The following is a 14024-nucleotide window of genomic DNA, read 5'->3' as shown; positions in this document are numbered from 1 at the left end:
TTGTAGAATAATAGTGAAGACATCAAAACTATGAAATAACAGAATCACAAAGTACCAAAAAAAGTGTTAAACAAATCAAAAAATATTTTATATTTGAGATTCTTCTAAGCAGCCACCTTTTGCCTTGATGACAGCTTTGCACACTATTGGCATTCTCTCAACCAGCTTCTTGAGGTAGTCGCCAGGAATGGATTTCAATGCACAGGTGTGCCTTGTTAAAAATTAATTTGTGGAATTTCTTTCCTTCTTAATGCATTTGAGCCAATGGGTTGTGTTGTGACAAGGTAGGGGTGGTATACACACACACACAAACTGCAGCAAAAAAAGAAACGTCTTCTCACTGTCAACTGCGTTTATTTTCAGGAAACTTAACATGTGTAAATATTTGTATGAACATAGCAAGATTCAACAACTGAGACATAAACTGAACAAGTTCCACAGACATGTGACTAACATAAATTGAATAATGTGTCCCTGAACAAAGGGGGGGGGGGGGGGGGGTCAAAATCAAAAGTAGCAGTCAGTATCTGGTGTGACCTACAGCTGCATTAAGTACTGCAGTGCATCTCCTCCTCATGGACTGCACCAGATTTGCCAGTTCTTGCTGTGAGATGTTACCCCACTCTTCCACCAAGGCACCTGCAAGTTCCTGGACATTTCTGGGGGGGGTGGCCCTCACCCTCTGATCCAACAGGTCCCAGACGTGCTCAATGGGATTGAGATCCGGGTTCTTCGCTGGCCATGGCAGAACACTGACATTCCTGTCTTGCAGGAAATCACACACAGAACGAGCAGTATGGCAGGTAGCATTATGCGGAGGGTCATGTCAGGATGAGCCTGCAGGAAGGGTACCACATGAGGAAGGAGGATGTCTTCCCTATAATGCACAGCGTTGAGATTGCCTGCAATGACAACAAGTTCAGTCAGATGATGCTGTTACACACCACCCCAGACCATGACGGACCCTCCAGCTCCAAATCAATCCCTCTCCAGAGTACAGGCCTCAGTGTAATGCTCATTCCTTGGATGATAAACGCGAATCCGACCATCACCCCTGGTGAGACAAATCCGCGACTCGTCAGTAAAGAGCACTTTTTGCCAGTCCTGTCTGGTCCAGCGAAGGTGGGTTTGTGCCCATAGGCGACGTTGTTTGCCAGTGATGTCTGGTGAGGACCTGCCTTCCAACAGGCCCACAAGCCCTCAGTCCAGCCTTTCTCAGCCTATTGTGGACAGTCTGAGCACTGATGGAGGGATTGTGCGTTCCTGATGTAACTCGGGCAGTTGTTGTTACCATCCTGTACCTGTCCCGCAGGTGTGACGTTCAGATGTACCGATCCTGTGCAGGTGTTGATCAGCTGTTCGTCCTGTCTCCCTGTAGCGCTGTCTCACAGTACGGACATTGCAATTTATTGCCCTGGCCACATCTGCAGTCCTCATGCCTCCTTGCAGCATGCCTAAGGCATGTTCACGCAGATGAGCAGGGACCCTGGGCATCTTTCTTTTGGTGTTTTTCAGAGTCAGTAGAAAGGGCTCTTTAGTGTCCTAAGTTTTCATAACTGTGACCTTAATCGCCTACCATCTGTAAGCAGTTAGTGTCTTAATGAGCGTTCCAAAGGTGAATGTTCTTTAATTGTTTATGGTTCATTGAACAAGCATGGGAAACAGTGTTTAAACCCTTTACAATGAAGAAATGTGAAGTTATTTGGATTTTTACAAATTATCTTTGAAAGACAGGGTCCTGAAAATGGGACGTTTCTTTTTTTTACTGACTTTTTTTATATATATATCCCTATTTGGTAAAAGACCAATTCCATATTATGGTAAGAACAGCTCAAATAAGCAAAGAGAAATGACAGTCCATTATTACTTCAAGACATGGAAGGTCAGTCAATCCAGAAAATGTTATGAACTTTGAAAGTTTCTTTAAGTGCAGTCACAAAACCAAAAAGCGTTATGATGAAACTGGCTCTCATGAGGACCGCCACAGGAAAGGAAGACCCAGAGTTACCTCTGATGCAGAGGAGAAGTTCATTAGAGTTACCAGCCTCAGACATCACCAATTAACTGCAACTCAGATTGCAGCCCAAATAAATGCTTCACAGAGTAACTGAACAGTTGATGTTGTGATGTGTCTGAGGAGACCGCGTGAAATCAGGCCTTCATGGTCGAATTGTTACAAAAAGGACATCAATTAGAAGAAGAGACGAGCTTGGGTCAAGAAACAGGAGCAATGGACATTAGACCGGTGGAAATCTGTCCTTTGGTCTGATGAGTCCAAATTTGAGACAGCCATGTCTTTCTGAGACGTAGAGTAGGTGAACGGATGATCTCCGCATGTGTGGTTCCCAGCGTGAAGCATGGAGGAGGTGGTGTGATGGTGTAAGGGGTGCTTTGCTGGTGACACTGTCAGTGATTTATTTAGAATTCAAGGCACACTTAACAAGCATGGCTACCACAGAATGCTGCAGCAATATGCCATCCGATCTGATTTGTGATTAGTGGGACTATCACTTGTTTTCAACAGGAAAATGACCCAAAACATACCTCCGGGCTGTGTAAGGACTATTTGACCAAGAAGGAGAGTGATTGAGTGCTGCATGAGATGACCTAGCCTCCACAATCACCCAACCTCAACCCAATTGAGATGGTTTGGGATGACTTGGACCGCAGAGTGAAGGAAAAGCAGCCAACAAGTGCTCAGCATATGTGGGAACTCCTTCAAGACTGTTGGAAAAGCATTCCAGGTGACTAACTCATGAAGATGGTTGAGAGAATACCAAGAGTGTGCAAAGCTGTCATCAAGGCAAAGGGTGGCTACTTTGAAAAATCTCAAATATAAAATATATTTTGATTAGCTTTTTTCCCGCATAGTTTTGATGTCTTCACTATTATTATACAATGTAGAAAATAGTAAAAATAAAGAAAAACCATTGAATAAGTAGGTGCATCCACACATTTGACTGGTACTGTATATGTATATAAATAAAATAAAAATCTATACATGTATAAAAATTATTCTAATAGCAAAGGTATAGTTTGGCAGTTGAAAACATCATTGGCATTGTTGAATTTTATTTTTATAATGTTTTTTTTAGCTAAACTAGCAAGTCTATTTCTTGGGGCCCTGTGCGTTATTTGGAAAATAACGCAACGCCGTGGAAGGTCAGTTCCACTCCGCTAGGAAGTCGTGGGGCACACCTTCCACGTTGTTCATTATTTTCCATAGAACGAATAGCCCCTCGTTGATTATCCTTTATCATAACACACAAGATATCTACAAGGAGAATATATGTGTGTACAAAGGCAGGGCATGAAGCTAGCTACATCTTGAGTGGAATTATTAAACTATGTATCCTACAGCAAAACAGCAATAGAGTAGCAATGTACATAGAAGTTTATAACCATATTAAATAAAAGAGTAAACTATAAAGAATATACAAACTTTGTTCCAGGTCTAAATTCCACGTTCTCGGGTTATCGGAAGCTCGTAGTTCACTGGGATGTCCCAACTCCAACCCTAAACCTAACCTTAATCATAATACTTAACCATTTTCAATTTCTACTTCAATGGGGTAGGGATGTCCCAAGAATCCCAGATAGCAAGGACTGTTCCCAGCGGATAATTTCACTTGAACGACCTTCCAAGTGAGAACCTCTGAGAAAATGTTGTTACCCTACTCAAGTTGCAGAGTTGTGTTACCCTTTAAACCAAAAGATGACAACAAATATTTTTTTGACAATTGCAACCTTATCAATGTGGAGAATGTTGCTAGTTTAAGCAAGCTAGCTAACTTTAGTATTAGCTATCTAGCTACAATCTTATTTTTCGGACTTCAATGGAAGGTGAACACATTCATGTCGGACTTCCCACTTCCCCATTTCCCACGAGCAGATGAAGTCACCCTTATCTTTAAGCATGAAATTCATTAGCTTCCACTGAGAAAATAAACCACAGTGATTAGTTAGGACTTGCATGAAAGTGGTGTCGATTTATAAGATTTGAACACCTTTTCATATAATCTTAATAAGCCTACACCACAACTTCTCAGATGAAGGAAATGTGTAGTCTAGGTTTACCCATCCCTCCTTCTGAAGAGGTACCCTCCTGCAAGCTTTCTCCCCAACCCTTAGCAAGGACACATGATTCTACTGCTCATTAGAACCTTGATTAACATTAACGAGGTGTGTAATGATGGGGTTGAAGCAAAATCTTACCTACCCAGTAGCTCTCCAGCAGGATCCAGAAGAAAAACAAACTCCATCGCTGGGATGAAGCATTGCAGGGACACGTCTTCGTGCAGCAGAATCAAATTAATGATCCTTTTGTGGACAGTGTCTGGTGGGGATAATAAAATGCTCATCAGTGATCTGCAATCATGGAATTTACATTGGATCTTTCTTATGACACTAGTCCAACCATACAATGTCACACAACTCCAATGTATGTCCACGTCACAGCTCATAATATAGTGATGCATCCAATAAAGCATCACAGAAGATGAGGTCACCGTAACTCACTGGTACAGTAAAAGCTCGCTGTTTGTCATCAGATGGTATAATCCAGTCTTCTCCAACCCTGGTCCTACAGAAATATGTGACATGCAGGCCTTTTTGCAGAAAATCAGTTATTTTAGGGCTGGAAAAAAAAGCCTTCAACACCTTGTGGGTCTCTGGGACCAGAGCTGATTGATTGGTCAACATGGTTAATAGTAGTGGAGAAACCAGACAGTTCGACAGAGAGAGCTGTACAAGATTAATCCTGTGAGGTCCTAAAGTGATATAAGAGCAGAAGTCAACCAATGAAGTGTTATGGTAAATAGAGGTTATTGAGGAATAGATAGGCCTATTGATTGTAACAGGCAGCAGGATCCAAGCCATGGAAGAGGATGCAGCATGGCAAGGGCCTACTAAGATGTTATATTATAACCTATTGAAAATCAAGGCAAAGCAAAGTCTATCCCTATATTATTTTAAGCCACCTGTTCCTAAAATGTTAATTTGACTCATCACTCACGACACAGCACTGTAGCCCATGATAGTGAAATGCCAGAGACGCTAGAAACCAGTGTTATCAGAAATAACACAGTAATGGTGCGCTCCCGAGTGGCTGATAATGGTAAAATAATTGAGTCTGATACATCGTATACGTCAGTCGGTTACATTATCTGTTTCGTTCAACAACTCAAATACGGCACCTTCTTATTTATATATCTCGGGAAAACTGCATTTAAAAAGTTGAGAATTCATTGTGATAGTTCACGAAGTCTGTTCTGCTATTATATTCAACGTGTGCCTTGTGATGTCTCGGCTGTCTATGTAGGGGCTTATTTCTAATGCACTGCCAAGTTCTCCAAATAATAGATCACAAATATTTCAAAACAATATTGTATCAATTTCAGCTAGCAATAATTGTGCTAAATGCAATGGTGGAACAAATATGTAGTTTCCATACTGGTTTTTACAATTTCACCAACTATATGCGTCCCATGTCCATTTATAAATATGCATGGCAAAGCATTGGACTCTCAACTGGTCAGATTGCAGTGGGTTCATACGATTGATAATTGTCAGTCAGGAGTGCTTGATAGTGACCCCAATCCGCTCTCTACAGAATTTGATTTGGTCTTTTGGAAAATAGAAGTAACCGGTTTCACGTAACTTGCATAGACGGATATGTATATTATCACACACCTTGTAATACTTAATATTTGTAACCTCAGAAAACAATATATACTCAAATATTTGCCTGCATTAAATCTCCCAAAAACTAACTAAACCCAGAACCATATGTATAGGTCAAGCCGTCAATTTATCCCCACTAACAACGAAACCGAATTTGTATTTCGCTAATTTACTTTACTAGCCAATACAAACGCTTGTATTTTTTCCGCTCATGAATATTCAACATTATTCCCAGCATGCAACGCGGCTGTATGGTTGTGTTTGCAAACGCATTCCTAACATGCAGTTAACCATAAATTACGTAAGAGCGTAAAAATAAAATGTGAAAATATCCAATTCTACACACAATGTGTGAAATGTACAGTCCCTAACCATTATCCAAAACGTGAACGCTGTAGAACGGTATAAATAGCATAAGATGACACCTACACCCTGGCTGGTCCGAACGCAGTGGGTATTACACTTGATTGGTTCAGTCAGTTACAGAAATCCTTGTTTCTTCTCTGCCCCCTCCCACTGTAGACCTTGACTAGCCTTTTGCTTGGGCAATAATCATTGTTACATTACCACTATAAAAACACATTAAATAGCGTATGAAAAGCATATTTACTCATACTAGGAGCATTCCAATATTTTGCCTTCTTTGTCTCTTCTTCTAAATTAAGGTCCTTTGGTCTGTCCAGCACCAACTGTGCGTACTAATTAAAAAGGATGTCTTTGCTATTACAAGATAACATGCATTTGACGGACAGGTAGCTCATCTTTTACAAGAGGCAAAGTGTCCTTATCCCCCAATCTCCCTCTATTACCATATATAATGAGTTGAACCAATGTTTCACTACATTTAACACAACAAGTGATCAACAATACATACATAACAAGACAAAAGTTATTGTCAAATGAAAAACAACGTACTGTGTGTACAAAGGCGAAGCGTGTACAGTGCCTTGCAAATGTATTCATAACACTTGGATTGTCACATTTTATTGTTACAAAGCGGGATTAAACTTTATTTAATTGTCAACAATCTTCATAAAATACTCTTTAATGTTAAAGTGGAAGACTTTTTTTAAATGTATTTTTTTAAAGATGAATAGAATTAAATAACTAACATATAGTCAGTCGTTGAATAAGTAATCAGGTCCCTGAGTCAATACATGTCAGAAACATCTTTGGCAGCAATTACAGCTGTGAGCCTTCTTAGGCAAATCTCTAAGGGTGGGTTGCACCAACATGGATTAACTCTTAAACTAGGTTAAATCAAGGTTAATCTATTAATCATGTTGCACCAAATGTTAAACTTAGTTTTAAATTAATCATAGTTAAATTAAATCCTTCCTCTAATATAAGTTGTTTTCACTTTAAACCTAGATAGATTTTACACCTAATGTTCAATAAAAAAAAATTAATATACATTTAGAATGGAGATGAATTCTAAACTGCCACTTGATATGGTTTAACTGCTAAAATGGCAGCATATCTACTGCAGAGAGACCAAAACGACAGAGTTCCTCAGAGAATATTTAGAAACAAGTTCAATCCTGTTGAATTTTATGATAATGATGAGTTTTCAAGGAGATACTGCTTCTCCAAGGACTCTGTAATGCAACTGGAGAGAAAGGTTGGATCAACCATTAAGCATGGGAGTGATAGGAACACAGCTGTACCCCCACTACTTCAGCTCTTGGTGACCCTACGGTTCTATGCAACTGGATGTTTCCAGATGGTGGATGTCGACCTTTTTGGATTCCACAAGTCAACTGTCTGGAGGATTGTAATCAGAGTGTCCAGTGCTATTGCCAGTCTGAAGAATCAGTATATACGGTTCAATCCTACAGAGAAAACAGCAGCTGGATTTTACAAGACAGCTAGATTCCCAGGTGTACTAGGGGCAATAGACTCTACACACATTTCTATTCCCAATCCTGGTGGCGAGAATGGAGAACTATTCCGTGACAATGGATATGCCTGTCGTGTGGTACATTTTTAAACCGCCAGACATCTGAAGAGAGAGAATACAACACATCTCATATCCTGGCAAGATGTCTCAGAGTTTTTGGAGTGTGGAATTTTTTTTCTTTATTACAGTGCCTACGGGAGGGGCTCCGCACGAAGATGGACACTACACTGACAATCATTATTGCAGTAGCAGTTCTGTATAACTTTGGCAGGAGACTGAGGAGGACATACCTGAGGAATTTAAATTCATAAAAATTAAGTGGTACAACAAATCTCTGCTTAATTCTAAACCTAGATTTACAAAACCTACATTAGCTCTAATCATAGATTAATTTAAACCATGTGGGTGCAACCCACCCTAAAAGCTTTATACAACTGTGTTGTGCAACATTAGTTCATTACAGAAATATAAACAAAGCATGTAAAATGTTGGTCCCATGTTTCATGAGCTAAATTAAAAGATCCCAGAAATGTTCCATATGCACAAATATCTTATTTCTCAAAAATGTTGTGCATAAATTTGTTTACAACCCTGTTAGTGAGCATTTTACCTTTGCCAAGATAATCCATCCACCTGACAGGTGTGGCATATCAAGAAACTGATTAAACAGCATGATCATTACAGAGGTGCACCTTGTGCTGGGGACAATAAAAGACCACTCTAAAATGTGCAGTTTTATCACACAACACACAATGCCACAGATATCTCAATTTATAAGGGAGTGTGAAATTGGCATGCTGTTGCCAGAGAATTTAATGTTAATTTATCTACCATAAACCGCCTCCGACGTCATTTTAGGCACAGTGTAACCACGACAGCCTAGGACCTCCACATCCAGCTTCTTCCCCTGCTGGATTGTCTGAGACCAGCCACCCAGACAGCTGATGAAACTGTGGGTTTGCACAACCAAATACTTTCTGCAGAAACTGTCAGAAACTGTCATAGAGAGACCGTTACAAGACCCTGAGGCCCATTGTCATGCCATTCATCCATCACCAACACCTCACTTTTCAGCATGATAATGCAAGGCCCCATGTCACAAGGATCTGTCCACAATTCCTTGAAGCTAAAAATGTCCCAGCTCTTTCATGGCCTGCATACTCACCAGACATGTCACCCATTGAGCATGTTTGGGATGCTTTGGTTCGACGTGTACGACAGTGTGTTCCAGTTCCTACCAATATCCAGCAACTCCGCACAGCCATTGAAGAGGGGTGAGACAACATTCCACAGGCCACAATCAACAGCCTGATCAACTCTATGCGAAGGAGATGTCACACTGCAAAAGTCAAATTGTGGTCAAGTTTCAAGTTATATCACATGCACAAGTACAGTGAAATGCCTTTCTTGCAAACTCAAAACCCAACAATTCAATAATCAATAACGTAATACTAGAAGAAGAAAAAAAACACGAGAAATAAGAACACAATATGTAAGTAAGCATACTATATACAGGGTCAGTTCCAATACAATATTTACAATGTGCAGGGATACTGGAGTGATGGAGGTGGATATGTATAGGGGTAAGGTGACTAGGCAACAGGATTTAAGATAAACAGAGTGGCAGCAGCTTGAGTGTGTGTGTGTGTGTGTACAGTCAGTATAAATGTATGTGCATATTATGTGTGAGTGATCAGTTGATTGTGTGTGTGCATAGAGACAGTGCAAAAAATAAAAAGGTCAATAAAGTTACAAGGTTAACACAGTCCATGTAGCTATTTTGTTAGCTATTCATCTGTCTCATTGCTTGGGGATAGAAGCTGCTCAAGAGCCTGTTGGTGCCAGACTTGATGCACTGATATCGCTTGCCGTGCGGAAGCAGAGAGAAAAAAGTCTATGGCTTGTCTGGTTGGAGTCTTTAACGATTTTCCTACCACACCACCTCATATAGATGTCCTGGATGGCAGGGAGCTCAGCCCCAGTGATGTACTGAGCTGTCCGCACCACCCTCCGTAGCACCATGTGATCGAGGGCCATACCAGGCACTGATGTAGCCAGTCAAATTGCTCTCAGTGGTACAGTTGTAGAACTTTGAGGATTTTTTATTTCACCTTTATTTAACCAGGTAGGCCAGTTGAGAACAAGTTCTCATTTACAACTGCGACCTGGCCAAGATAAAACATAGCAGTGCGACAAAAACAACACAGAGTTACACATGGGATAAACAAAAGGTATTTGAGGGCCCATGCCACACTTTTTTCAGATTTTTTTTTTTTAAAGGTATCTTTGCATATCTGCATTCCCAGTCATGTGAAATCCATAGATTTGGGCCTAATGGATTTATTTCAATTGACTGATTTCATTATATGAACTGTAACTCAGTAAAATCTTTGACATTTTTGCATGTTGTGTTTATATTTTTGTTCAATGTATTTTCATAATTCTTCAAGCTCTGTCAAGGTGTTGGGGATCATGGTTAGATAATTTTCAAGTGTTTCCATGGATATTCAAGCAGATTTAAGTCAAAACTGTGACTTGGCCACTGAGGAACATTCACTGTCTTCTTGGTAAGCAACTCCAGTGTAGATTTCGCCTTGTGTTGTAGGTTTTTGTCCTGCTGAAAGGTCAATAAATCTCCTAGTGTCTGGTGTAAAGCACACTGAAGAAAGGAATTCCTCTAGGATTTTGCCTGTGCTTATCTCCACCCCGTTTATTTTTATCCTGAAAAAACTTCCCAGTATTTGCCGATGTCAAGCATACCCATACCATGATGCAACCATGACAAAGTCCCGCCTCATCTCAGCTCACTGGTCACCATAGCAGCACCCACCCGTAGCACGCGCTCCAGCAGGTATATTTCACTGGTCACCCCCAAAGCCAATTCCTCCTTTGGCCGCCTTTCCTTCCAGTTCTCTGCTGCCAATGACTGGAATGAATTGCAAAAATCGCTGAAGCTGGAGACTCATATCTCATTCACTAACTTTAAGCACCAGCTGTCAGAGCAGCTCACAAATCACTGCACCTCTACATAGCCCATCCACCTACCTCATCCCTATACAGTTATTTATTTTGTATTTATTTTTGCTCCTTTGCACCCTAGTATCTCTACCTGCACATTCATCATTCATCCATTGAACTCTGTAACTGTTTTAAAAATCACCAATGGCCTCATGGTAACATCTCTGAGCAGTTTCATTCCTGTCCTGCAGCTCAGTTCAGAAGGACGTCTATTGATGCAAAAGCCTGCCGGCTCACAATAATTGAACATTAATTAACATAAACACGTTTAGCATCTCCAGGCTCCAGGTATACAAGCCACATAGAAACCTCTGATGCGCACCTTTGGAACATCTACATTTACAAAAGTCTAATAAATCAATTGAATATACAACATCACAATAAATCCATTATTTATTTTAGGCAGGTCTAAAGAAACATGATATGAAGAACATGTATTTCAGAAGAACAGAATATGAGTTGGCCTACTGTATGTTATCTGGCTATGCGCCATGCCATAAGTTTGTTCATTTAGCGGACAATATACTGTATGTATCCTTATGAGTGTCACATCTGTTCCTGCAACGCCCTCTACTGCTCCTCCTGTGTCTCCTTGACCTGCCGCCACTCCCCCAGTACGCTCTCCCTCTGTGTGTGTGTGTGATTGTGTGGGTGGAGACAGGTGTACTGGAGTCAGAGCAGATCCCCACCAGCTGCAACCTGTTCCATAATCAAGACCTCTACAAATACTCAGCCCTGCCACTTCCACACTGCCAGATTGTAATCACTGCTCAGTCAGTCTACGTGTCTAGCCGTTTGTTACGATTAGATCCTGTTATCCTTGCCTGATGCTGTTTTCCTCTCCGCTACAGTTCCGGCAGCTCTAGTAGGGCTGAAATTGTATGAACTGACTTGTTGGAAAGGTGGCATCCTATGACAGTGCCATGTTGAAAGTTACTGAGCTCTTCAGTAAGGCCATTATACTGCCAATGTTTGTTTATGGAGATTGCCTGGCTGTGTGCTTGATTTCATATACCTGTCAGCAACGGGTGTGGCTGAAATAGCCGAATCCACTCATTTGAAGGGGTGTCCAAATACGTTTGTATATATAGTGTATATGGCCTGCATGATGTGACTATAGGCTATTGATGATTTGATAAAGTCACAAAAAAGCTTGTGCTCTTAGTTTTACATTTTGATATTCGGTAGAATCAATAGAAAAACAAAGGTGTATTCTGAATCAGCTGAGGATGGAGAACAATACACACTTTTATTTAAAAACAAATTGAAGATAGAACATTTTTTGAAATTCACACAAAAAAAAGTGTGAATATTTTCCATCCTCCTCTGATTCAGAATATACACACTTGTTGTACAACCGACTAGGTATTCCCCTTTCCCTGTTTTGTTATGGAAGAGAGAAATCTGAATATCCAATATAAAATTAACTTTACCTCGGTGCCGAACCGAACCATATTTTGGGGGTGGATTATCCGTTTAACTATCTAGTTAGCTACACAAAAACAACCACATACAAGAGCAACATTACAAAGTACTTACGTGTGAAATGATTAAGGCAACCAACATCATTCATTTTTGCTCGGAACCTCATCTTCAATGTTATTATAACTGTCATAAATATTTAGTTGCGACGTTCAATTTGGCCCGCCAAACCGATGGTTCGTCTTCGTTATACGTCCCCTGAGAAACAAGTATTTAGCCTTTTTAGTTCTGCTTTCATTTGGCAGCACTGACATTCTCAGTAAATCCTCAAGATAGCGCCCGGGTTTGTTTTTCTTCCAGAAAGGAATCCATGAGTCAAATAAAGCATCTGCATGAAAAGGAATATATAAAATGTATACAATTTGATACCGTTCAGAGTATTTTTTTGGATATTCCAAATATGGATTTTATTTTGCACGCATTTCTTTGAATTGCAGCATTTGACAGGTTAAAATGTTTGGATAATAATGTAGAGAATGGCCTAGATTGAATACAATTTTGCTAGGTCTAAAATCACAAACAGCATCATCAATTTATATTTGTATCGATCCTACTTGTGGCTTGCCCACTTTTCCTCTGTCATGTTTTAGGTAGGTGGTAACACTTTTTAATAACTTTCATGAAAAATCTAGGCATATTTATAGCCTTATAGGCTTACATAATAGGCCTATTAATAAACAAGTATTTCATTCTTTGTTACAATTTATGAATATGTATAGGAATATTAAACCATTCAAAAATATTGCATAAGAATGAATAGTCCAACATAAAATGTAATAATCTATAACACATTTATAACATTTTACAATGGCTTATTCTTGAAAGCTGTTTAAAAAATGTAACAAATAGTTCTAGGTTATTTAGATTGTTTAATGCAAAATCTGTAAAGTAGACAGCTAAACAAATAGTCTAGTAGACGTGTTAAGGACCAGTGCAAAAAAAAAACGTGATTTTCCTTTATTATATATATATTTCCACACTATGAGGTTGAAATAATACTGAGACATTTAGAAAATGATGATAATGCCCTTTTAGTGTAAGAGCTGTTTGAAAAGACCACCTGAAATTTCAGCCTGTTTGGGTGGGATGGAGTATTGGCCTGCCTGGTGACATTACCTGGTAGTAAATTAGTTAAGAGAACAATAAGAAAGAGAGTTCCAAACCTCTCTGCCAATAACAGCAAGTTTTCAGTCTTCCCCTCCCTACTCCCTGACTAGCACAATTCTTGCTTGAGAAATTGCTCTTTGCTAAGATGCTACTTTTGGTTCTTTTTGACAATTTGAATAGAAAACAATCAAAGTAAGGTACTTAATTGTTACCCAGATATTATTTGATATTTTGATAAAAACGACTGCATTGGACCTTTACTATGCACGTGTCATTCAACAAAATCGTTATCATTCATATTAAATTGTCCATTTCATAATGGTTTCCTGAATATGGAAGGAGATAGGAACGGAGACGAAGGGGACGATCTATCTCCCCTCCTTTCTCCCCCCTCTGATAGGATGCTAGAGCGCAGAAGTCATTTTAGCAACGAGATGTGCAGGCAAGCTTGCACAAGGACAGTGAGGCAAGAACACCGAGGACGCGCATCCAATGTGGAGGTTCAGTGCCTGATTTGAGGACGTATTGCGGAGTTCTAAATTTGACTCATGAACTATGAAAGAAGTTGCGCGCGCGCGTGCTTTCATTGAGTTTGGATAATAATGGTTTGCTGCAGACATTTATCACCCAGTTGAGATTTCATTGAAAGAATCCGAATCGTGTGGGGGATTGTTATTCTCAACGTGATGGATACAAATGCGTTGGCTGTGTTTAAACTTTTAGTGGTTGGAATTCTGGGTGAGTATTTTAGTGTTTTATTGTATAGGCTATTAGTTGTCGATTGGATAGTGTTCTAGATTATTAAAATATATTATTTATTCATGATTTAATAGCT

General features: G+C 39.8%; 1 protein-coding gene across 1 annotated transcript in view; it reads left to right on the top strand.

Moving 5' to 3' along the window:
• The first annotated feature begins 13614 nt into the window (after positions 1 to 13614).
• LOC139420618 (receptor activity-modifying protein 3-like) overlaps positions 13615 to 14024 on the top strand; it is a 40422-nt gene continuing 40012 nt past the window's right edge. Inside the window, exon 1 of the mRNA XM_071170817.1 lies at positions 13615 to 13927. Coding sequence (XP_071026918.1) covers positions 13876 to 13927 — 52 coding nt within the window. The 5' untranslated portion in view covers positions 13615 to 13875. The remainder of the gene's footprint in view (positions 13928 to 14024) is intronic.

This window comes from Oncorhynchus clarkii, chromosome 11, assembly GCF_045791955.1.
Source record: "Oncorhynchus clarkii lewisi isolate Uvic-CL-2024 chromosome 11, UVic_Ocla_1.0, whole genome shotgun sequence".
Lineage (NCBI taxonomy): Eukaryota > Metazoa > Chordata > Actinopteri > Salmoniformes > Salmonidae > Oncorhynchus > Oncorhynchus clarkii.
The sequence above is the reverse complement of the archived record's forward strand: the minus strand, read 5'-3'. Positions and strand labels throughout refer to the sequence as shown.